The 26,216-nt window shown below is 45.4% G+C and overlaps 1 protein-coding gene across 1 annotated transcript in view; it reads left to right on the top strand.

Moving 5' to 3' along the window:
• Positions 1-6,345: 6,345 nt before the first annotated feature.
• pomgnt1 (protein O-linked mannose N-acetylglucosaminyltransferase 1 (beta 1,2-)) overlaps positions 6,346-26,216 on the top strand; it is a 34,010-nt gene continuing 14,139 nt past the window's right edge. The window contains exons 1-10 of the mRNA XM_061738883.1: positions 6,346-6,582; positions 13,332-13,431; positions 15,660-15,775; positions 17,921-17,986; positions 19,130-19,243; positions 19,327-19,444; positions 20,196-20,294; positions 21,694-21,821; positions 24,983-25,053; positions 25,378-25,453. Of these exons, the coding sequence (XP_061594867.1) occupies positions 6,463-6,582; positions 13,332-13,431; positions 15,660-15,775; positions 17,921-17,986; positions 19,130-19,243; positions 19,327-19,444; positions 20,196-20,294; positions 21,694-21,821; positions 24,983-25,053; positions 25,378-25,453 (1,008 nt within the window). The 5' untranslated portion in view covers positions 6,346-6,462. The remainder of the gene's footprint in view (positions 6,583-13,331; positions 13,432-15,659; positions 15,776-17,920; positions 17,987-19,129; positions 19,244-19,326; positions 19,445-20,195; positions 20,295-21,693; positions 21,822-24,982; positions 25,054-25,377; positions 25,454-26,216) is intronic.

Below are 26,216 nucleotides of genomic sequence, written 5' to 3' on the forward strand. Positions count from 1 at the left end.
CCCCTTACTAAGTCCCTCGCCCCGAGGGGTGGCATAAAAAGTCTCTGAGGTGGCCCGGGGCTCTTCTCATTCTCTGAGGCCGCCTTGGGGTGAACTCACGCGGCTGCACCTGCAGTCTAGGAACATCCTGCCTAAGAGCAGGGGGTGAGTTTGTGGGTGGGGGAGAGTGTGGGGAATCAGAGGGGGACACAGTCACTGAATCCGGGGGTGTGACTGCCTGGTTTCTCTGAGAAGGTGTAGGGGGGTTGAGGCGCTGACGTGGGCGTGCATCACCTCTGTATGGGGCCAGCCTGTCTCTGTGGAGGACCACCCGTCTCCCTCTAGGTGGCAGCTGGACCCTGTAGACCACCTCTCCCAGCTTCTCCAATACCTCACAGGGGCCCACCCAGTGACAGTCCAACTTAGGGCACCGGCCCTTCTTTCTTCTTGGACTATACACCCACACCAAGTCCCTGACCTTGAAGTCCCCCCCTCTAGCTCTTGTATCGTAATTTCTTTTCTGTCTCATGCCAGCCTTCTGTAACTGGTCACGGGCAAAAGCATGTGCTGACTCCATCCGATCTTGGAGCCTCCTGGCGTATTCCAGTCCCGGTGGGACTGTCGGTGTGTCTGGGGGTCTGCCAAGAGCCATTTCTGCTGGTGTCCTTAGCTCTCGCCCCAACATGAGCAGGGCTGGTGTGCATGAGGTGGAATCCTGCACAGCCGATCTGTAGGCCCATAGGACGAGAGGGAGGTGCATGTTCCAATCACGCTGATGCTCCGCGGTGAGGATATCGAGTTGTTTTGCCAGAGTCCTGTTGAAACGCTCGACCAGTCCATCACTCTGCGGATGGAGAGGAGTAGTCCGTGTCTTTTGCATGCCCAGCCGGTCACACATAGCAGTGAACACTCTAGATTCGAAGTTTCTACCTTGGTCACTGTGGATGACCTCAGCCGCTCCGAATCTGGCAAACATGCCCTCCACCAGAGCATCTGCCACGGTCACCGCCTCCTGGTCGGGTATAGCATATGCCTCTGGCCATTTTGTAAAATAGTCCATAGCGGCCAGGACATAACGGTTCCCCTTTTCTGTACGTGGGAACGGGCCCATTATGTCCACTGCCACCCTCTCCATTGGGGCCCCCACTGCCAGCTGTTGAAGTTGGGCACGTGACTGATCAGTGGGACCTTTGTGCGCTGTACAAAGGTCACAGCGACGGCAAAAGTCCTCAACATCCCTCCTGAGCTGGCCCCAGTAGAAACTCTGGCGGAGTCGACGCAGGGTTTTGGAGACGCCAAAGTGTCCTGCTCCCGTGGTTCCATGAGAGGCTCTAAGCACTGATTCCCTCAGAGCTCTGGGGACCACCACCTGCCACCTCTCCTCCCCTGTAGCAGTCTCTTTCCAGGCTCTCTGAAGCACTCCATCCATCAGCCGGAGAGCCTCAAACTTTGAAAACAGTCCTTTGGTGGCAGGCGAGCACCCAGCGACCTCATTCCACAGTGGCTTTTGTCCTGACTCCACCCACCTCAGCACCGGGTGTAGATCAGCATCCTGTTCCTGCTGCACTCTCCAGTCAGTTGGGTCAATAACCTGCGTCTCTCTGCAGACCGGCCCGGCCCCATGGTGTGTGTGATCTTGCTCCTCCCCTGCCCGGAGCTCTTTCTCCCGATCCTCTCTCTTTTCGCAGTACCGGCAGCCGCTGGGAGCACAGGGACGCCGGGACATGGCGTCAGCATTGGTATGGCGAGCCCCAGCCCTGTGCTCCACTGTGAAGACGTATGGCGCCAGCTCCTCCAACCAGCGTGCAATCTGCCCCTCAGGCTCCTTGAAAGACATCAACCACTGGAGGGCTGCGTGGTCAGTCCGCACCGTGAAGGGCAGGCCGCACAAGTAATACCTGAAGTGGCTGATTGCTCTCACGATTGCAAGCAACTCTCTGCGTGTCACACAATAGCGCCGTTCCGCCTTGTTGAAGGTTTTGCTGAAGTACGCCACCACTTTCTCCCCCTCTGACCCCACCTGACTCAACACTGCCCCCATCCCAACATCACTGGCATCTGTGTCCAGGACAAACGGTAGGTTGAGGTCTGGGGGGGTGAGGATGGGAGACTCCGTCAAGGCCTTCTTCAAAGAGCTGAAGGCCAGCTCGCACTCAAGAGTCCAGGCAAAATCACAGTCTTTCCGTTGCAGGCAGAACAGGGGTGCGGCTATACGGGAGAAGCCACGCACGAACCGCCTGTAATAAGACGCAAGTCCAAGGAAACTCTTCAGCTCCCGTAGATTAGTGGGGGCTGGCCAGTCCTTTACTGCCCGCACCTTGTCCTCCAAGGTGCTGATGCCTTCTCCTCCGACTCTGTGTCCCAAGAACTCCAACTCTCTCCTCATGAAGCAGCACTTGTCGGGGTGGAGCTTCAGCCCCGCTGCTGCTATCCTCTGTAGAACCTGTCGCAGAGCTCCTAAGGCCGCTTGGAAGGAGCTCCCGTGGACCAGGATATCGTCCAGGTAGACCAGGCACTTCTGTCGGGGGACGTCGGCCAGCACTTTTTCCATTAGCCGTTCAAACGTGGCCGGGGCGTTGCACAGGCCGAAGCAGAGAACTCGAAACTGCCACAGCCCCCGTCCAGTGCAAAAAGCTGTCTTTGGTCTAGCTTCAGGACTGAGGGGCACCTGCCAATACCCGCTGCGCAGGTCTTGGGAGGAGAACCAGGACGAGCCGGACACTAAGTCCAGACACTCGTCGATGCGGGGCAGCGGGTATGAGTCTTTCTTGGTCACACTATTCAGCGGTCTGTAGTCCACGCAGAATCTCATCTTTGGACTCCTTTTCTTATTTACCATCACAACCCCCGAGGCCCAGGGGCTGTCAGTGGGTTCAATGATGCCGGTTGACAACATCTCATCAATAGCACTGTCTGCTGCTGTCTGATGGGCCAGGGGGAGGCGGCGGGGGCGTGTTTTGATGGGCCGTGCATCGCCTGTGTCAATTTCGTGCTGCACCAAGTGTGTCAGGCCCACCTCCTCTTCCGTCAAAGCAAAAATGTCCTTAAACTCCCACAATACCTGCCACAGCTCCTCCTGCTGCTCAGATTCCAAGCTATCACAGCTGCGTTTCCACACCTCCCTCACTGCTGCCAGTCTGTCCACTCCCAGACTCCCAGCTGTAGGTTGTTGAGTGGGGGTGAGGCTGGGGGCGGGGCTGGGGGTAGCATTGGTGTTGGGGGGCATTGCTGCAGGAGGGGGGATTTGGAGCGGGGGGTGTGTTTCAGCCACTCTCGAGGTTGGTGGGTGTGGTGACGTGGCTAGTGTGGGGTGCACCATTTCAACTGTGGGACCCCCTGGAAAGGCCAGTGTGTTCTTCCCCAGATCTAGCACACAGCGAGCAGCCCTCAGGAAGTCCAGTCCTAATATACAGGGATCCTGTACTTCTGCAACCCACACCCTAAAAGACACTGACAGCCCCCCCACCCGTATAGCCACAACCCCTTTCCCAAGCATGGGGGCTAACCCACCAGTCACTGTTCGCAGCTTCACAAGAGTGGGTGTCAACTGTGTCCCTGCTGGAACCACGTCCGGTCTCATTAATGTAGCTGTGGAGCCGCTGTCGACAAGGGCCGTACATGGAGCCCCTTCCAGGGTGACTGGAACATGGCAGAAATCCCCCATGTGAGTCCAACCAACGACCCTCACAGACTCAGCGATGTCATCTGCTTCTGGGGGGAGTGGAGCCCCGCTCCCCCGTCCGTGCGGCTGGGCTCCGTCCAATGAAATCAAGGCAGGGTGGGACACCGGGGTGGGGGTCTGTGTCGTCCCATTTACACAGACCCGGGGGCGTTTCCCTGAATATCAGCACGCCTGGGGCACCTCACGCTTATATGGCCAGCCTGGCCACACAGCCAACACACAAGGGGGCCCCGGCGAGGGCGGGTGCCGCTCTGTGGTGATTTCAGAGACACAGCACGGATCAGTTCAGTCAACTCGGCCGCCCATGCTGGTTTCTCTTGTCCTGGGTCTCCCTGCATCGCCGTCCTCACAACAGGGTTGCTCTCCGGGTGGCCGCCCTCTACTGCTCCTCCAACGACCTCTCTCTCCAACGCCAGCTCCAGTGCTTCCTGCAGAGAGCGGGGGTGTGCCAGTTGAGTCTGGATGCGCAGCTCTCTTGGGGTTATGGCTCGGATGAACTGGTCCCTGGCCAGCTCGCTCTGCACCTCAGGAGACATGTGGGCGTATGCTCTCCGTGCCAGGGTTTCAATGTCATTAGCCAATATGCGGAGCGGCTCCCCTGGCTGTCTCTGTCTGCTTGACAGCTCTGAACGCAGCACACCAGGCTGGCTGCACTGACCAAACCGCCGCTTCAGAGCCCCAACCAAGGCCCCATAGTCCGCCCTCTCGGATGGGCTGAGTAGGAGCAAGCAGGATAAGGCTTCTTCTGTAAGGCACAGAGCTAGCTGGAGTGCCTTTTTGTCCTCAGACCAGCCCACAGCCTGAGCCAACAGTTCAAATTGAGCCTGGAAGGCTTCCCAGTCCGCTTTACCATTGTATTTTGGTGTTTTCACCTGGAACTGGTTATAATGGGCGCCACCATCCTTGGTTACATCCGGCACCACGTCACTTTCGGCAGGAGCTCCCCTGCTGGAGCGCCGCCCCGCGCTGGGTGAGTCGAAACCGGCAGCAGCAGCCAGCTCTATGGCTGTCTGTCTAAGGCGAGACAAACGTTCTGGGGCATTGTCATAATCACGCCATACACCGTCCATCCCCTCCTGTTTGACCTTCTGGCGAGCTCCGGATCGTTCCTGACGTGCTGCCATTACGTTTAACTGGCGAGGAAGAGCTGACGTTGGCAGAGCAGGGTGGAGGAAAATCCGTTGTTTAACTTCTGACACCAAATGTAGCGATCAGGATGTATCAGAAGGATGAGGAACCGTAAACCAGTTTAACAGATTTATTATCTGTCACAGAAATGGGTTACTGATGGCCGTAACCACGCCAAAACAATAAAAACCCAGCTGAGTTTACTCAATCAGCTGTTCAACTCCGCTCAAAAGCTGTTCAACTGACGCGCCTCCTAACGGGCGCCGCTCAGCCGCTCTACGCATGCGCACACTCACACTCACAACTCCCGTGCTTACCCCGCCCCTACCTGTTCTCTACCCACAGGCTTAACATTAAACAGAACATCTGAACATGACAACATTACTAACATAACTGAACATTACTGCAGGGTCGCTACAATATTATGACTTAATTCTCATGTTATTATGACTTTATTCTCTTATACTATTTTTTTTGTCTTAGTTTGGCCCTAATACGTAGTATTAGTAGTATTGCACCAATCACCACAACAAATTCCTTGTGTGTGTTTAACAAACTTGGCATTAAACTCATTTCTGATTCTGATTCTGATTCTGTAGATCAGGGGTGTCAAATGTGCGGCCCGTGGGCCGCATGCGGCCCGAGAGAGATTTCATGCGGCCCGCGAGAAGTTTCCAACGCAAAAAAAACGAAATGTTAATTTACTAAAAAGGAAGGCATAAATAATTGCCATGAATCGCAGCATATCCGATAATATATTTCTTCTACAAATCCATCGTTATTCCACAAAGAGAGCAGTTTTCGACATTTTTTTTGTTTTCTAGAATGCATTTGCCGATTTTATTTCTTTGTAGACGGTCGTTTATTTTTATTCACTGACTACTATTATATATTTTCGCAGGAAAAATATCACTGCTAAAAAAGATGATAGAAGATATTTATTCAGAGAATTTCAGTTTTGAATACGAGGATAGTGACAAAGTAAAACAGTTAAAAAAGAAGTGCTGACTTTTTCGGCACACTGGCGTAGATATCCGCGCCAATTTTTTAAAATAAATACACTTAATTGTACTGGAAAAATCTCTAAATCACAAAGAAACACTCTCGGATTTAATAAGAAAGATTTTGCTTTTAATTAAATTTCCTATAAAAAAGCGAAATATAAAAAAAACATACTTGTTTCTGTTTATCTTTGTAAAATTATATTAAAAGTATCTTACATAATTTGAAAAAAAATGAGAAATTTCAAGAAAAGATCCGGAAGAAATATATTTTACATAATTAGAGTGTAAACAAAGTGCATATTTCCTTTAAAATTAACTAAACTGATATTGGATTAGATAACAATAGTAAAAAAACGTTTTTGTTATTTTGAGCGTGCGGCCCGCCAAGCAAAATGAGTTTGACACCCCTGCTGTAGATACTTGATTGTTTTGTTTCGTGTGCCCTTTATTGTTCATCCTACAGAATTTTGTTCAATAAAGTTTTGAAGAAAAAAAAGGCAGAAGAAGAACCGACCGCTAATAAGAGAAGAAGAAGAAAAACCACCGAAGAAGAAGAAGAGCAGCGGCGAGTGGAGCCTGCAGAACCTCCAGAAGCTCGGTTCCTGTCCCGGTCTCGGTCTCGGCTCCTGGTCCCGGTCCCGGTCCGGGCGGGTGAAGATGTGAGGTTCTATGGAGTCCTGGACCCCGAACCCCCGGGCCAAGCCGTTCATCCCGCGGCAGCAGCGGAGCCGCTTCCGAACCTGGCGGTACCAGCTGAGCAGCCAGAGGACGGTGCGGAGGTTCTGCCAGGTACTGGTTCTGATGGTTCTGCCAGGTCGGTACCGGTACCGGTCCAGTTAGGACCGGGTCTGGCGGTTCTGGTTCTGGTTCTGATGGTCCTGGTTCCAGTAGTAAGGACCGGTTCTGGTTAGTTAGTTAGTTAATCTTTATTTCGGTCAATTTTAAGCATAAAAATCAATAAGCAAGACAATAAACATTGACAGGTTTCTCTTTGGTCAACATGGTGATTATTTTGACTGAAAAGGTCTGGGCTTGATTGATTGAAGAATGTATTAGAAGAATTGATAGGATCAGGTACAGTTTCATGATAGTAGAGATTCGCTGATACAAAGTCAACTAAAAGGCATTATTCACAGAAAGCATTACACTTGTTTACATTGGAGACCTTTTACGAGTAGCAGCCTCCTGTAGGGGCTTTTTAGGGCAGACTTGAAGGAGATTTGGGATTTGCTCTTTTATGGCTGTCGGTAAGGAATTCCACATGTTGGTAGAATAGGATGCAAACGAGTTTGAACCTTTCTTGGAGTTAACCCTGGGCTGAAAGTGATTTGTGGAGCTGCCTCTAGTGTTATGGTGGTGAACATCTTTTACATTTTGAAAGTATTTAGACTAGTACAAGGGTATTTTGGAGGAATAATGTATCTTGTACACCAAAATCAATGCAAGAAACTACTCTGTCTGTCGGCTACCAGGATCATCCCACGCTGAGCATATGGTTCTCTGTTAGGTGAGCCCGAGATGGAAGATTGAGCAGAAGCCTTATCAGTTTGTTTTGAGCTGTCTGGAGCTTGGTTTTCAGAGCCTTAGTGGCGTCACGGTACCAGACATGAACTCCATAATCAAAGTGAGGTTGAATGAGTGCCCTTGCCAAAATCTTCAGTGTGTCTCTACCAACTAGACGGGCGATCCTGTACAAGAATTGGGTTCGTTGGTTGAGTTTTTTGACTACCCTAGCATTCATTTTTTCACTGGAGAGATTTGCTTCTAGGATGCAGCCCAGATAGGTGATTAGGGCTGGGCAATATATCGAATATACTCAATGTATCGCGGCTTCTACTCTGTGCGATGTACAAAATGACTACATCGTGAATATTCGAGTATACATTGTCATGCGTTTGCTTTTAACCACGGGCATTAAATTACAGACTTTTCTCATTCTTTCTCGTCTCGTCTCTCCTTCTCAGAGACATAAAACAAGCACACCTACTTACATAGTCAGTCACGTGCGTTTGACTAAGTTGTGATTTCCCCCTTTTTGCATTAAAGTTTAAAATGAGCATATGTTAATGCAGTATGAACAAGAATGTTTTAATGTAGACATATAGAATCATCATACTGGTGTGATTGTAGGCATCAAAGTGTTAATTCAAGGCTAAGGCAAAATATTGAAATATATATCGTGTATCGTGACATGGCCTAAAAATATCGAGATATTAATAAAAGGCCATATCGCCCAGCCCTATAGGTGATTTCAGTTTTGTTTGTGATAACGTTGTCACCCACTTTGATTATGAAGTTATCAACCTTGCTGAGTTTAGGAATTGACCCAAAGAGGATGGATAGTTTGTTGTCATTGAGCCAGGTACAGATCTTGTTTAACTCGGAGCTAAGAGCCTTTTCTACCTGCAACCTGTCCCTGTCGGAGACAAGGAAATGGCTCTTATTAACAAATAAACCATTAGAAAAGTGCAAGTTGCAGCAGAATGAGGTAGATATGGTTATTGGTGGAAGGTGCATTGTTACAGGATTGGATTGGATTCAACTTTAAGAATCCCCAAAGGGGAAACTTCTTTGCCACCGTGGCCACAACAATACAACATAAGACAATCAACAATACACATTAAGGCCCAATCCCAATACTCCCCCTACTTTTCTATCACTACCCCTAAAAAAGAAGGGGCAGATTTTAGGGACTTGAAATCTTCCCAGGGTTCTGTCCCAATACTCCCACTACTCCTACTTTTCAGCACCACCACTAAAATCAGGAAGCAAAGAGCCAAAAACTGTTTTAATTTCAGCTGTAGCGCTGTTAATATGCCACTTTATTAAGTTTTAATATTTTTTCAGGCGTAAAAGTAACCGTTAAGATCCCCAACCTGGGCTCAGTTTATCCAAATAACGCCTGTTAAAGGGAAAGTTCCGTTTTTTACGACCTGGACCTTATTTCTGGCATTTTTTATGGTTGTATACTCACCCAGGCAAGTTCGGTGTCATTTGGAGTCCTTAGGAAGATATTAGGGGTTTTTTGCGAGTCGCTTCTCCATATAACGGTAGTGAACGGGGCACAGCGGGACACAGACGATGCAGCGTCTAAATAACACATGATTGCCGCGAAACTCGTTAATTTCTTTTATGAATCACTAGATCTGCTTCCAGGACCTGTTGTCTACATCCGGGGCTGTGTGTGTAACAAATAAATCAGTTTATAAACAAGACCTCTGAACTCATGACGTCGTCTCTGTGCGCGCATCCCAGACACAGCTCCGTGTACAGCTGGAGTTCACTACTGTTAGTTTACTGATAGTTATTTGAAACATGTCTGAATATTTGTCAAATCCTGAGGTTGTGGACGACGACTTTGAATATGATGGACGTCCTTACCGTTTTGAGCTGGAGTAAACGGCTGAAGAGTTCACTGAATGGAGGACAGAGTGCGCGCACAGAGATGACGTCATGAGTTCAGAGGTCTTGTTTACAAACTGATTTATTTGTTACACACACAGCCCCGGATAAAGACAACAGGTCCTGGAAGCAGATCTAGTGATTCATAAAAGAAATGAAGAGTTTCGCGGCAATCATGTGTTATTTAGACGCTGCATCATCTGTGTCCCGCTGTGCCCCGTTCACTACCGTTATATGGAGAAGCGGCTCGCACAAAACCCCCTAATATCTTCCGAAGGACTCCACATGGCACCAAACTTGCCTGGGTGAGTATACGACCATAAAAAATGCCAGAAATAAGGTCCAGGTTGTAAAAAACGGAACTTTCCCTTTAAAAAATTTGATCTGATGTTTTCGGAGATGATGAGACTGGGGCGCTGCAGCAGCAGCCGGAGGACAGATTCAGCCACTACCCCTCGTTTTCTCCACTCCCCCTAGGTGGAAAGAGGAATTGGGACACCACTACCCTCACGGGAACGAACAAAATTTAGGGGAAGGGATGACAACGAGGGGTATGGGGAGTATTGGGACAGGGCCTAACAATATCTCCACCTAGTGGCGCTTTTGCACTAGTACCTACTCACCTCGGTTCTACCCGCCACGGCCCCGTCTTGCACTTTTGCACTAGGGGCTGAGGCGGGTAGAGCCGCTCCAAGCAGATACTTTTTCTGTAAACATTACAGCGAGGTTCTATCCGGGCTGAGCCGGGACTATTTCTGACGTCATCACCCTCCACGCCTCTGATTGGTCGGGGGGCGGGGCCGTCAGACGTTTGAATCAGGAAGCGGGAGTCAGCGCGGCTCGCAACGATTTTATTATAAAGCGCAAACGTCTGTTTGGTGATCCAACTCTGAGGTGCAGATGTTCATAAACCTGGTGCTGAGGAGAGAATTAAAAAAGCGATGAAGACGGGCTGTTTTACTCTCAGCCGCTCGCGGCTCCAGCTGATTTCTCATCAGCGCCGACATGAACAAAGGTGTTGCACAAGCGTGTACGTCACAGCAGCTTCACCCCAACCTGCCCACTTCTCACCTGGGTGTGGAAAAACAAACGGGGACAAAACGGGTGGAGGCGGGTAGAGGCGTGACGAGCCGAGTCGGGCTGAGTAAGTACTAGTTAGGGCTGCACGATTCTGGACAAAATGAGAATCACGATTTTTTTGCTTAGAATTGAGATCACGATTCTCTCACGATTTTTTGTATGTGTATTGAATATATTGAATATAAAATGTATTGCACTTATTACTTTAACTTTGCAACAGCTGAACAGAAATATAATAACAATAAACATCTCTTGTCTTCTTTACACAAACCTTTGAATAATTTAAACAATAATAACAATTTTGAACAATATTTGTTCCTCCCTGAGTTGAACACCCTTTCAGAAAGGGGACTTGTGACAGATCCTGTAGTTCTGAGGCAACAAATTATTCCTCTGGCTGCTTTTTGCTGTAACAGCTGACATTGAACATGAAAACAATAAACATCTCTCTTGTCTTTAAACAATTTTAACAATATTTATGTGCAATATGTGTCAGGTGATGAGAAAGGTAGATGTTTCTCCAAATGTAATCCACAATCATTAACAAAATATAACAAACATGACAACATGATAGTTGGGACTACAACAACCTAGAACATAGGCCTAGTCCTTTTTTTATGCAGCCATCTTTATAAAAAAAAAAAAAAAATTTTTAAATCGTCGTCATTTGGAAATGAGATCGCGTTCAAGCAGGAATCGAGATCGTGATTTTTTTAACGATTAATCGTGCAGCCCTAGTACTAGTGGAAAAGCGCCGTAATGGCCCAGGGATAATAGGTATTTTTGAGTCTGTTTGTCCGCTGCTTCAGGACTCTGTACCTCCTGCCGGAGGGCAGCAGGTCTATGACTACGTTCACACTGCAGGCCTTAATGCTCAATTCCGATTTTTTCCCATATCTGATTTTTTTTGTGTGGCTGTTCACATTATCTTTTAAAATGTGTCCTATATCAGACTGGAATGTCGCATCGCGGCCCTGAACTGACCCACATGCGCAGAGGAACAATAACAAAGACGTCACACGCAGCACGCCGTCATACGGCGGTAAACATGGAGGCAACAGAAGTGAGCGTACATGGGGATATTTTGAAGTTGGTGTGTGGTGGAAGCCGACGAAACTGTGAGCAAGTGTTAATGAAGAGAATGTTTACCGCTGTATGACGGCGTGCTGCGTGCTGCGCAGCCGGGCAGAGGCGGGACTAGTGCAAAAGCGCCATTAAAGACTGTACCCAGGGGGAGATGGGTCCTGTAAAATCCTTTTTGCCCTTTTCAGCCCCTGAGAGTCTGCAAGTTCATTTAGGGAGGGCAGGGGGCGGCCGACGATCTTCTGTGCCGTTTTTATGACCCCCTGCAGAGCTGTCTTGTCCTTCACAGTGAGGCTGGCATACCACACTGTGATGCCAAGAGTCAGCACACTCTCCACTGTGGACCGGTAGAAGCACCGCATGAGCTCTGGCAACACGTTGCACTTCCTGAGCAATCTCAGGAAATGCAGTCTCTGCTGGGCTTTGCTGACCACCGCTGCTGTGTTGGTGTGCCATGCCAGGTCATCAGACACATGGACTCCCAGGAACCTGAAGGAGGAAACTCTGTCCACATACACCCCGTTGATCTGCAGCGGGACGTGGTCAGCTCTCTTCTTCCTCCAGTCCATCACCAGCTCCTTGGTTTGGCTGGTGTTCAGCAAGAGGTTGTTCGCTGAACACCAGGTCACCAGTCTCTGGACCTTAAACTTCCTGAGCTGACGCAGGAAGTACAACCTCTGCTGAGCTTCTTCCTGACAGAGTTAATGTTTGGTCCACTTCAGGTCCCGGGAGATTGTGGATCCCAGGAACCTGAAGGAGTCTGTGGTGGAGACAGTGACTACGTTAACATGCAGTCAAAATTGGGGTTACGGTCAATATTCCGGTTACTGAAATATTCTGAATATTCCGTTTCCATGCGTGAGCAAACAGGGTTATCCCTGTTTACATGGTAATTAATCATTCCGGATATCTGGATCAAACCAGCGACGCACGGAGAACGTCATGACGCAATTACCGTCATTTCTGCTTCTTCTTCCTGTATCCAAATTCAAAACAAATCCTTCTTTGTGCAACTTTTCTCTCTCCTTCTTGTAAATCTTCTATCCCGGTACTTTCTAGCGTCTACAAATGCAGAAATGGCCTTTAGTCATTTAGTCCTGTGATGGTGGGTTTCTTGGGGACTGGGATGATGGTGGAGCGTTTGAGGCATGAGGGCACCTCACACAGCTCCAGGGACCGGTTGAAGATCCGTGTGAAGGCGGGAGCTGCTGTTCGGTGCAGACTCTCAGGCAGGAGGGGGACACGCCGTCTGGGGGGGGGGGCGTCCTGACCTTCTGCCTCTGGAACAGCCGACACACCTCCTCCTCACAGATAAGGACCGGTTCTAACTAGAGATGCCGCGATACAATTTTTTTCACACTGAGTACGAGTATTTTTATTTGTGTACTTGCCGATACCGAGTACGGATACAATACCTCTACGACAAAAATAACTAGGCTAAAAATGCAATGAAAAATGCAATGAATTGGAAGACAGGTTTTATTTGCAGCAGAAATTCAATTTTAAACAAAACTCAGCCGGCCGGTGTTCTGCTGATCCTTGCTTCCTGCTGAGAAATGCTACTTTGTGGTTCTGCTACAGTCGATCTTCAAAGTTTGATTGCCCATCATTTCTTGCACGATGTAAAATTGATAATATGGGATGTTCAAAATAAACTACCCATGACATGAATTGCATTACACTTTGTGAACATTATAAGATAAAGAGAAAAAAAAAAATTCTATGGCTTTATTTGATATTAATTCAGTCATTGGCCTTTATTTAACCAGCAGGTCATTAAGAACATTCTTATTTACAATGACGGCCTGGCAAGAGACAAGGAAGTGGTTTAGGGAGTAAAACACAGTAAAATGGTAGCTCTGCAAAGGTAGAAAACCATTAGGGAGCATTTTTTGGCAAAGCAGCAGAAATTGGCAGAACACCGGTTCTGGTCCGGTAAGGCCCGGTTCTAACCCGGTTCTTCTCCCCACCAGGCCGGTGCTGTTCTCTTCCTGCTGATCACCGTCATCGTCAACATCAAGCTGATCCTCGACACCAGGAGAGTCGCCAGCGAGGAGGAGACCCGGGAATACGGTAGGAACCACTCTGGACCGCTGGAACCGGTCCGGAACCGGTTCCAACCACTCTGGCTGGACCGGGAACCGTTGGAACCGGTCCGTACCGGTTGAGCAAGTACAGCTCGGTTCCCTAACCAACCGATCGTTTCCCTAACCCAGGGGTCGGCAACCCGCGGCTCTACAGCCGCATGCGGCTCTTTAGCGCCGCCCTAGTGGCTCCTGGAGCTTTTTCAAAAATGTTTGACCTTTTTTTTCCTTTTTTCTCTTTTTTTCTTCCTTTTTTCTTTCCTTTTTAATCTCGACATTTCAACTTTTTTCACGAAATTCTGACTATTTCCTCAACTTTTTTCTCGACCTTTCGACTTTTTTCTCAAGATTTTGACTTTTTTCTCAACATTTCAACTTTTTTCTAGAAAATTTTGTCTTTTTTCTCGACATTTCGACTTTTTTGTCGAGATTGTACTTCAACATTAATCTTGACATTTCGACTTTTTTCTCAACATTTCAACGTTTTTGTCGAGATTGTACTTCAACATTAATCTCGACATTTCAAATGTTTTTCTCGAAATTGTGACTTTTTTCTCGAAATTTTGACTTTTTTCTTGACATTTCGCCTTTTTTCTTGACATTTTGCATTTCGCCATTTTCCCTCATTCTAAGGCTTATACATACACAGGGCTCCAGACTAACTTTTTTCACTAGGAGCACAGTAGCCCCTAACTGAAAACTTTTAGGGGCACAATCAGAAATTTTAGGAGCGCACATCGTTTATCGACACGCTAACCAAATGTTTACATTTCTACTACATTTCAGTGTATTAGTAATACGTATTTCATAATAGATTAATGAATTACCACAATGTGCTGTTTCAAATGCAGTGTTACATTTTATTGTGCATTTTTAAAGATGCCGCAACATAAAGTAAACTGACAGCACCATTGCTGTCATTATATATAAAAAAACATACATTCACATGATAAAAAAGTGCTTGGTAACAAAGTGCTTAGTAACCTTTCAGCCATGAATTTAACTGTTAAACACAGTACTTAACAAATGTACAAATATTGGGGGTACTGGCCAATAACATTTCCCTACTTGTGTCTTTACTAAAACCCTGAACTTACACCAGTCGACCAAATTCACTGATTCACTCAAATAACTAAGGATCTTACCAAGAAATATTCTTATTTCTAACCTAAAAATGCCATTACACCTGATAACACACATCACTTAAAAGGTTAGGTGTTTTTCCCACGTGTTAAAATTTAACTTTCATTTGTGTCAAGCAAATTTTAAGCAGTGTTCAAAATAAAATGATGAGACCTGCTGTATTGGAGCACATTTTCTTTTAGTTAAAACTGTAGCGGGGACAGATGTTTAGAGAAACCTATGTATGTACCGGGTGAAGGCTGATTTATGGTTCCGCGTTACAACAACGCAGAGCTCTGCGTCGATTTAAGGCGGAACCATAAATCAGGCTTTAGAGGGGGGACATATCGGAGAACAACCAGAAGAATATAGAGTGGATTCAAAATAAAAGTTAAGCACTGAGCTACATGTGTCTCCCGTCTGGGCCATTGCAGACTCATGGCCTGAGCATGATGTTACTAAAACCAAACATACCCGCCGCCTCTTTCTTCTAACTTTATGTGCGCGCCAAGGCGGCAGCGAGTTGTGTCGCATTAAATGTCGTCCGGGCGTAATACCTGCTTTGAGCTGGTGAAATTAAACGAAAAAAAAATAAATAAATAAATAGATCCCCCAACTCATTCCCTTTCACACTCATTGGCCTGCAAATATGGGGGTTCATTGAGGCACTCCTTCCACGTTTAACGTGTAAAAAAAAAAAAAAAAAAAAAAAAACACTGGCAAATTTACTGGTCGCACGTGTGCGAGTGGACATGAAATTCAGTCGCACATACTCAAATTTTGGTCGCAAAATGCGAGCATTTGGTCGCAGTCTGGAGCCCTGATACAAGACTTTTCATTTTTTGCGGCTCTAGACATATTTGTTTTTTGTGTTTTTGGTCCAATACGGCTCTAAAACATTTTGGGTTGCTGATCCCTGCCCTAACCGGTCCGTACTCGCTCAGCCGTACGTATCGGTTCCAACGGCTTCAGCTGAATCTGGAACTGTTGGAACCGGTCTGTATTGAGCTGAGCGAGTACGGACCGGTTCCCTAACCGGACCGGTTCCCTAACCGGACCGGTTCCCTAACCTAATCGACGCTCTTGCTCCCCCAGATGATGCCGTTCCCAACATGGAGACGCCGCGGCGACCCGCCGGAGGACGGAAGGTTCTGGACATCGAGGTTTACTCCAGCCGGTCCAAGGTCTACGTGGCCGTGGACGGAACCACGGTGAGTCCCCTGACCTTTGACCCCTGGAGCTGTACCCGTATTTAAGGTGGACGGGGCTGTTGTATCTGGTATTTAAGGTGGACGGGGCTGTTGTATCTGGTATTTAAGGTGGACGGGGCTGTTGTATCTGGTATTTAAGGTGGACTGGGGCTGTTGTATCTGGTATTTAAGGTGGACTGGGGCTGTTGTATCTGGTATTTAAGGTGGACGGGGCTAGGGGTGGGTATTGGGAAGGACCTCACGATACGATACGCATCACGATACTTGAGCCACGATACGATACACATTGCGATATCCCGATTATTATATTCTACATAGTTCACCGAAAAATTTAAAAATGCATTACACATCTTAAAATCCAAGTTGTATATATGTACATCAGATGTTAGTGATGGATCTTAAAATCCGAGTTGCACGTTCATCAGATTATAGTGACAATTCATGGGACAAACTGAGTCAAAACAATGTTTTATTATAACTTTACAAGCTAAAGTTACAACATATTTGTATATGTTTTTCATATTATTTACATCATATGAAATTAACATTAAATTTAGTATGAGGTTGCTTTAATTATGTGGCAAATGATAATAAACACAAGAAAGATGGAACTAAAACCAAGGACAGGCACAGTGATCAGTCAGTATAGATATAAATCCATAAATAAATAAACCTCTGTCCATTATTTTTCATTTTTTAAGGACAGGCAATTGTGTTATATAAAAAATAAATTATAAAATGAAATAAAACCGGAGCTCAGTGCAGGGCCCTCCCAGGGTTGGTAGAGAGTGGCAATGCCCAGGACTGTTAGGTAGGAGCGCTGGGTGATGTAATGGGAAAAAATCGGGGATAAAAAATATTAAAAAAAAAAAAAAATCGGCTGGAAAAGTATCGCGATATATTGATATTTTTGCCCACCCCTAGATGGGGCTGTTGTATCTGGTATTTAAGGTGGACGGGGCTGTTGTATCTGGTATTTAAGGTGGACGGGGCTGTTGTATCTGGTATTTAATAGGGCTGAACGATTTTTGAAAATAATCTAATTGCGTTTTTTTTTTCCTCAATATTGCGATTGCGATTTAATATGTAATTATTTTTTCAAGGTCCTGTTCTCATGTATTTTTCAACTACACAAGCAATAAAATCAGTCTGTTTTATAATAAACAATGTCAGATTTATTTAAAGCACAGATTACAACAATAAAGAAAACAGATCTGTGTCTTTACCTCTTTAACACGTCTACACACGAGTGTTATGGGTCGTTCTCTCTGAACCCAATCACACAACACCAAACCGGGTTAAACTTTAGCCAAAACGAGGCGTAGTTTAATAGAAAAACACAGAAAAACTCCCACAGGGAACAACAAAAACCTTCTTCACAGGAAACTCAGAACTTCTTCACAAATAACTCAAAAATCGCAGAGAGGAAAAAAAACCACCAGCAAACTAACAAACAAACCAACAAAGCCCAGAGTTAACAAAACCAACCAGCAATGAACAACTGGCAGCCCCGCTGTTTAACCTCCTGATGAGCTGACGAGCTGCAGGTTCAGGCTCACAGAGACTCCACTGTCCGCCGGCGCGCGCCCGGCTCGTGCTCATCGTGCGCGCAGCTCCTTGCCACGCCGACTTCGCGCTCATATATTTCCTCCGCAGCTCCCAGCGCGACCGGGCTGCGGAGGAAATCCCCGCCCGGCCGAGCCCTAACACTGAGGCCATGGTAGATTTAGGTTAGCTTTAGATTTAGATTTAGGTTACACTGTTGACTTTTTTTCCCTGCCAGCTCTGCTCTTCCCGCTCTGCTCACTCGCACATTACGTGACCAGATCACGTGACTGGTCAAATCGCAGTCTTTGCAGTTAGAAAATCTTGTTTTATCACATTGCGATATTATCGCAAATGCAATTAATCGTTCAGCCCTAGTATTTAAGGTGGACGGGGCTGTTGTACCTGGTATTTAAGATGGTATGGATCGTGGTGCAGCTGTACCTGGTATTTAAGGTGGTATGGGTCATGGTGCAGCTGTAACTAGTATTTAAGGTGGTATGGGGCTGTTGTACCTGGTATTTAAGGTGGTATGGATCGTGGTGCAGCTGTACCTGGTATTTAAGGTGGTATGTACTAACTCCTGCACTGTCCCTGCAGGTCCTGGAGGACGACATGAGGGAACAGGGCCGCGGCGTCCACGTGATCGTCCTCAACCAGGCCACGGTGAGTCGATCACTGATCAATGATCTCAGATCAGTCTGATGAACCTTAAATCTGCAGAGCTGCAACCGTCTCAATACTCACAAATTACTAGTACAGAACAGCTGCTGCTACAGTCATACATGGATCGTATTTAAGGTGGACAATTAAAGTGATTGAGATTAATAACTTACTTCTCTTAGCAAACAAGGAGATTAAGTAGCTTTTGTGACTATTGAGACTGTTCTAACTCTGTATATGGGTCAATGACGAATAAGGATTTTCAACAGGTCAATCTTAAAATAATAAAAAAAAAGAATATTGCAGTAGTTCAAACATTAAGAATGTTGTGTACACGAATTCATATAAAAATTTTAAATTAAGTGATTTCAGAGTTTTTTGTCAAGATGAATTGGCACTAGCCTTAAAAGATGTCATGTGGTGCAACCATGATTCATATTAAAATAAATTAATTTCCTTAACATCTTGACATCTTTTTTTAAGATAAGATAAGTTTTCAGTATTTTACAAAAATGGTTGTTTTTTTAAAGGTCGCGCCACATGATATTTCATAAAATGATCATCAGTCAAACTTTGTTTGTATATTATGATGGAAATATAAATACAAATGTGTTGCAATCTTATACACTACAAGACACTTTGTAAATCCTGCTAGATAGAAGAAGATTGATTGAAAAACATTTAGAGTGATTTCCTGGTCGGACGGTCGCGCCACGTGACATTTTGACGCTTAAAACAACAACAAAATCCCAAATAACTAGTATTTTTTGTAAAATTCAAGTGAGTCCATATGTGGGACAGGTAGGTCATATATCTGGTATTTCTTTATCCATTTAAAACTTTTTTGAATTTAAAAAAAAAAGTCTGTTTTTCAGAAAATATAGGCGTCACGTCATTGACCCATAAATATCCCAATTGGGGGCGGAAGACACAAGTTTGTGGTTAAATCATGAAACGTTTCCATCAGCAAGCGGACAGAGGTGAAGGTGCAGCTTCTCAGGAGTTCAGAGCTCAGATTCCAGAGTTGGTTTACGGTTTCACCGCTCTGCTCCGAGTCTCACACGCACTGATCCATAACCACGATCGGGTGGATTGGGTATCAGAGGCGGATCGAATTCCTGTTGTGATTCTCTCTGTGTTTCCCAGGGTCACGTTATGGCCAAGAGGATCTTCGACACCTACTCCCCCCACGAGGACGAAGCCATGATCCTCTTCCTCAACATGGTGACCCGGGGCCGAGTCCTCATCTTCACCATCAAGGTGAGAAACCGGCCGGCTGCTCCGTCGCTGCAGCCTCGCTGCTCCCTTGTTGCTCCGTCGCTCACCGGGTTTGTGCTCCGCAGGACGAGGGAACCTTCCACCTGAAGGAAGCTGCCAAGAACCTGCTGAAGAGTCTGGGCAGCCAGGTGTCGCTGGGCCTCAGCTGGAGGGACATGTGGACCCTGGTGGTGAAGAAAGGAGGTAAAATGCAGCTCATACCTGAGAGTCCTAGTGCTGTTCCCTGAACAGCTCAGCTCCGTCTCTCCGGGTCACTGAGCAGAAACCACTCCAACCACCTCACACCCCCATCATGCACCTGGACCCAAGACCTGGGCAACAAACCCGGGTCGTCAGAATCCTTCTGGGATTCCAGCCCCAAACATGACCCGAAACAACAGGCTTTTTTTTTTTTTTTTTTAAACTATATTCTTGTATTTTAGTTTTTATAGTAACACGAATATAACGCAGATGTACATGCTAATGAACATATAAACAGACAAGATACCGGGGTCGGCACAATACATTTTGTCTTTTCTGTGTTCATTTCTTGTTTTCTGGGTTACTTCCAACATTTCCACCGATAGTAAAGCTGACAGGAGGCTTCACTCGGGTCCCGGGTGTGATTTGAATTCAGTCCATATCATCCTTAGTCCATATTACTCTTGAGCACATAGAGAGTTTACCTTGATATCTGATAAATAGGTGACAAAGAAATAATAATAATGCATGTTGTAGTAATTGTTAAAGGAAAGTAAGAAAATGTTCATAATATTTTAACATAAAAGATCTTTTTTTACAACATTCATGTGCATCACCCATTTGTACAAATACTCAAATTTCTGAGAGTCCTTTACAATTGTTACCTACTGAAACAAGAGTCTTATTGGAGAAATGCACCATGTGACCATCAGCTTCCATCGACCTGGCATCAGCGTCTCCCGTGTGTTCTCAGGTCAGGTCTACGGGGAGAAGCACTCCAAGTCTCCGGCTCTGTCCACCTGGGGAGACCCGGTTCTGCTGAAGACCGAGGTGCAGCTGACGGCGTCTGAAGGTACCAGACTGATCAAACATGGAACCGTTCCCCCACATCCACACGGGGAGGTGCTGTCTGCGTTTCTGTCCTGAAAACGGTGTGATGTGGCCAGATGACATTTTCTGTGGTCTTGGTCTTGTCTCTGTCTCGGACTCAGATAACCTAGAGTCCGTTACCACCAAGGTGACAGAATCTGGTATCAGCAGTTTTTCCTCTGGTTAATGTACAGTTTTGTAAACTATTTGTATTTTGCATCTGATTTAATGTTCAGGTGCATCTGCATTTGTGTCTGTATTTAATTACAGTTTTGTGTTTATAACGGCCTTGTTTGAATCCTTGTGATAGATTAAGCATCAGGCCCATTTAAGTGATGCTGATATACTGTGTAATCTGATTACTATGATGGTAAATAATGTAATTTCAATCTTTTAATATCTAAAATTCAGGTTTCATCTCCAAATTCAGTCCAATTTAAATCAGTAACATTTACTATTCATGACTTTTCTGAGGTGGAGGGGGGTGTTGGAGCTGGTTATTCTGCTAGAGGACTAGTTAGGGACTAGTTAGTAGTCGTGTCAATCCTTAAAAGCACTGGAGTCAATCCTCCAATAGTGTAGAAATAGCGGTAGTGCAGTCGCCACACATATCTACGGAAGAGTATCAGGGCCATGCAAGAGAAAAAATATTTGAGAGGGGAAGATTTTTTTTTTATTTTGCATTTTGAGAAAAAAGTCGAAATTTCGATTAAAAAAAGTCAGTTAGGAGATAACTACACGTCTTTATGAGCTAAAAGAGGCATTTTGTAAAGACAGTCACATGTGCTGTTTGTCAGGGTTAGGGTTAGGGCAGGGGTTGGAAACCCAAAATGTTTTAGAACCATATTGGACCAAAAACACAAAAAACAAATATGTCTGGAGCCGCAAAAAATGAAAAGTCTTGTATCAGCCTTAGAATGAAGGCAACGCATGCTGCATGTTTCTATATTAGTTATAACTGGGGGAAGATTTTTTTTTTTTCCATTATGCACTTCGAGAAAAAAGTCGAAATTTCAAGAAAAAAGTCGAAATGTTGAGGAAAAAAGTCAAAATGTCAAGATTAATGTTGAAGTACAATCTTGAGAAAAAAGTCAATGTCGAGAGAAAAGTCAAAATTTCAAGAAAAAAGTTGAAATATCGAGATTAAAAAGGAAAGGAAGAAAAAAAGGGAAAAAAGGGAAAAAAAAAATGTGAAACATTTTTGAAAAATCTCCAGGAGCCACTAGGGCGGCGCTAAAGAGCCGCATGCGGCTCTGGAGCCGCGGGTTGAAGACCCCTGGTTTAGGTGGTCTTGACTACGAGTCTAGCAGCCACTCTTCAGGGCATCCGCCCCCCCCTGCTCCCCCGGCTGCTCTCTCACCCTCTCATCTCCCGTCCTGCAGAGGCAGAATGCCACTGGGCCGACACCGAGCTCAACCGGAGGAGGAAACTGTTCTGCAGCAAAGTGGAGGGATACGGGAGCATCTGCAGCTGCAAAGACCCGGCACCCATCGAGTTCAGCCCCGACCCCGTAAGACACGCCGCTCTACTGCTGTCACGTGTCTGGTGGGACGGGATTATAGAGGGTCTGTGTTGACGTCACTTCCCCACTGGACCAGCCCCCTTACTCACACTGAGTGGAAAAACATCAGCAAAAACAGCTGCAACTAGTGGAGAAGACGGGATAACAGCCGATTATCAGCTTAAATTAGCGTCAGTTGGACTTGACAGTGACCCGTACAGTTACCCCAAGAACCAGTGGTCCATGGACATTAATATTTGGTACAGTTACCAAGAACCAGTGGTCCATGGACATTAATATTTGGTACAGTTACCAAGAACCAGTGGTCCATGGACATTAATATTTGGTACAGTTACCAAGAACCAGTGGTCCATGGACATTAATATTTGGTACAGTTACCAAGAACCAGTGGTCCATGGACATTAATATTTGGTACAGTTACCAAGAACCAGTGGTCCATGGACATTAATATTTGGTACAGTTACCCCAAGAACCAGTGGTCCATGGACATTAATATTTGGTACAGTTACCCCAAGAACCAGTGGTCCATGGACATTAATATTTGGTACAGTTATCAAGAACCAGTGGTTCATGGACATTATTATTTGGTACAGTTACCAAGAACCAGTGGTCCATGGACATTAATATTTGGTACAGTTACCAAGAACCAGTGGTCCATGGACATTAATATTTGGTACAGTTATCAAGAACCAGTGGTCCATGGACATTAATATTTGGTACAGTTACCAAGAACCAGTGGTCCATGGACATTAATATTTGGTACAATTACCAAGAACCAGTGGTCCATGGACATTAATATTTGGTACAGTTACCAAGAACCAGTGGTCCATGGACATTAATATTTGGTACAGTTACCAAGAACCAGTGGTCCATGGACATTCATATTTGGTACAGTTACCAAGAACCAGTGGTCCATGGACATTCATATTTGGTACAGTTACCAAGAACCAGTGGTCCATGGACATTCATATTTGGTACAGTTACCCCAAGAACCAGTGGTCCATGGACATTAATATTTGGCCACATATCCAGTTTCCTGATATTTATATGTACTTAATTTCTACGCCGGGGAAATACACGAAGCAAAGCTTGAAGGCTTACAAAAGTCTTGACGCTTGGTCCGACTTCAAGACAGGATTTGTTGTAGAAATTAAAGTGATGAGGACACTGAACTTTATGATTTGACCGTTTAACATTAGCTACCCAAAAATCCAACATTACCTGATACAAAATGGGAACCACAAATCCACGTTTCGGTGCCTGGAATCCAGTTGTTTCTGTGAATTGCAGCGATCCATTTGTCTCTCTTAAGCTTATTTTTCGTCAGTCTGTAAAACGATAACTCTGATTTCTTGCTAAATCTATGAGTACAGTCGATCCCACAACAGCTCTTTCCCATTGTAGATGTTTTCCAGTTGCTCAAACTGAAAGTTTACGCTGCAACTCAGTCTTTCTGTCACTCAGTCTTTCTGTCACTCAGTCTTTCTGTCACTCGGTCTTTCTGACACTCAGTCTTTCTGCCACTCAGTCTTTCTGCCACTCAGTCTTTCTGCCACTCAGTCTTTCTGTCACTCAGTCTTTCTGCCACTCAGTCTTTCTGACACTCAGTCTTTCTGTCACTCAGTGGGCTTAACCCGCTGTGAAGTCGCATCTGTGACGTCATGCACATTCCCTCTATACTGGGGGGAGGCCAACGTCTACAAAGCGAAAGAATTCCGCGGAAGGCTTTTCGTAACGTGTGTGAACAGTTTTGCTGTACAGACACTGGGGCCGAAAACAGTGACGCAGCAAAGCGAAAGTGATACGAGGGCGAAAGAGAAGATGTCGATGTCTAGAGTTCCCAAGCTATCGGCCAATCAGAAAATAAAAGTTCAGCTTTAAGCACTTCATCCCCTGTAAGATGACCCCCTGGCCAGACTCTTGTTCCATGTCCCGGTCCACAGCAGAGCATTTAAGGTGTGAGGCTGTTTATTGTCACATTTAGTGTTAAATTCATTCATCATTCTCTACTGAGGACGGATCAGGAATACCCGACAGTCCAGCACTAGGCCTGTGTTGAAAAAATCGATTTTACGATTATAAATCGATTCTCATATTAATTCCTAAAAATCGATTTGGATGTCTAAAGATCAATTTAAAAAAAATGTTTTGATCATTACATTACAACTTTTGGTATTTTTTTGTTTATGCCCAAAAAAGGAATGTTTTGTTGGACACAAGCCTAAATAGTGCCATGTTTTTGCCTTTAAATATGTTTAAAGGTATGAAGACATTAAAGTTTTCAGTTATAATTGCATAAATTGTCTATTTTTTTTATTTTTTATTTAACCTTTATTTACCCAGGCAAGCAATTTAAGAACAAATTGGTATTTACAAATGCAGCCTGAACAAAGAGCATAAGCACTTTGATATTGTATTACTTTATATACTGTCTTGGGGATACATTTGCATAACATGCTAAAAACCAAATTCTCAAAAATTTTAAACCGAAAAAGACCAAAAATTGAAAAACTTTAAACGGAATGTGGTAAAAAATAAAAGCGATTTCATCCGTCTCTGTTTCCTCCCTGGATCTGTTTGGTAATTCTGCTCCACGATGTTTCTGTTTCAGTTCTATCAGCATTCTGGGAGCTGATTGGTCCTTACAGCATCATTAGCTGCAATACTTGCTGTTGAATCTCAATATAATACTATTATTAATATGTTGCAGAACTACAGTCATATAATTCATGCAACAGCTCAAAAAACTGTTTTAATAACACTAACCCAAATTGGAATCGAATCGATTCTTGACATTTGAATCGAATCCTCAGCCCTCACTCGTCTTCCTCTGCCGTCTTTTTAATGTGTTTTTTACATCGTCTTCGTGAAAACGGCCCCACGTTCCTGGTAACAGATCCGGCTTTAAAGGCCGTAGATGTTGCTCTAAAAGCCAATGTGGTGAAATTGGGCTGAACTTGGATTCACCTTCAGTCTGGACCAGGTGAGGGTTTAAACCCTAGACCCCCTGGTCCAGTCCACTGGTGATTTCTCAAACTACCCCCAGACATTATCTCAGACCGTTGTCCTCTTCCTGGCTCCGTCATCTTGTGTTGTGTTTGATACTGTGATTAAATGAATCTGGTTCTCTGGTTGTTTTCTCCTCCCAGCTGCCCAGCAACAGCGTGTTCAGTGTCCCGGTGGCCGTGATCGCAGGAAACAGACCCAACTACCTGTACAGGTGAGAACCAGCAGCAGCATGGGGGCGGGGGGAGTCACAGAGTCTGCTGGAGTTCAGGGTAGAAGCTCAGAACAGCAGACAGGACCGGTCCAGATCTGGTTCAGGACCTGGTTCAAGACCTGGTCCAGGACCTGGTTCCAGACCTGGTCCAGGACCTGGTCCAGGACCAGTATCCGGAGCCTCCATCTTGGTAGTAACTAACACAGGCAGATAAACGGATGGATGCAGCGTTGACCCCGCCCCCAAAAGGGGGCGGAGCTCCATCTATCGGTGGTTGTTTATGTAAACAAACCACTAAGATTCTGATTTCTCTCAACCTGTCAGGATGCTGCGGTCACTTCTTTCAGCTCACGGCGTCAACCCGCAGATGATCACCGTCTTCATCGATGGATACTATGAGGTAACTCTTCCTGTTTACGCCCATTTAGATGAGATAAGAGCCTGGATGTGACTGTAGTCAACGGAGCAGGTTCCAGATGTTGTAATTTGTTCTTGGGCTCGGCTCTCCTCAACAAGATCTGATCTGTGTTCAGATCTTCTGACCAGAGCCAGATTTCAGACACATATTTAGTTTCTTCAGCCTGACTCGGTTTGGTGCTTTTCCACCAGGGGTCTAACGCACCGAGTAGGGCTGTTCGATTAATCGATTTTAAATCGTAATCGCGATTATGTAATTAGAACGTAGTTAAAACGTGAAACTCGTAAAACCGATTTTTCACTTTTTTTTTTTTTTTTTTTTTTTTAATTTATTTATTTATTTATTTTTTACCTTGTCTGCACACATATTAATGATTGATGGAAATACCTCTCAATACCTGCGACAAGTGCCCCATGGGAGAGGCTCTTTAGTGTAGGAGGGGGCGTTGTAACCATGGTGATATACTAACATGCCACCGGGTAGACCGGCTCGTGTTCCAGCAAAAAACTTGCAAATGTGAATATCAAATGTAATGACTGACATTCCACACCTCTACCTCCTTCATGGGTTGCATTATTATTTAGCATGCAACGACCCAGTTTAGTTTAATTAGAAAATGTCTTGTTTTATTTAATTGGAAATATAACTTACTGTATGTTTGCAAGTGCTGATTTGCTGATTTTTTTTTTTTTTTCAGAGATAAAACTTTTTTTTTTTTTTTTTTTTTAACTTTTTTTCAACTTAT

The sequence above is a fragment of the Cololabis saira genome, chromosome 13 (genome assembly GCF_033807715.1).
Source record: "Cololabis saira isolate AMF1-May2022 chromosome 13, fColSai1.1, whole genome shotgun sequence".
In the NCBI taxonomy this organism is placed as follows: domain Eukaryota; kingdom Metazoa; phylum Chordata; class Actinopteri; order Beloniformes; family Belonidae; genus Cololabis; species Cololabis saira.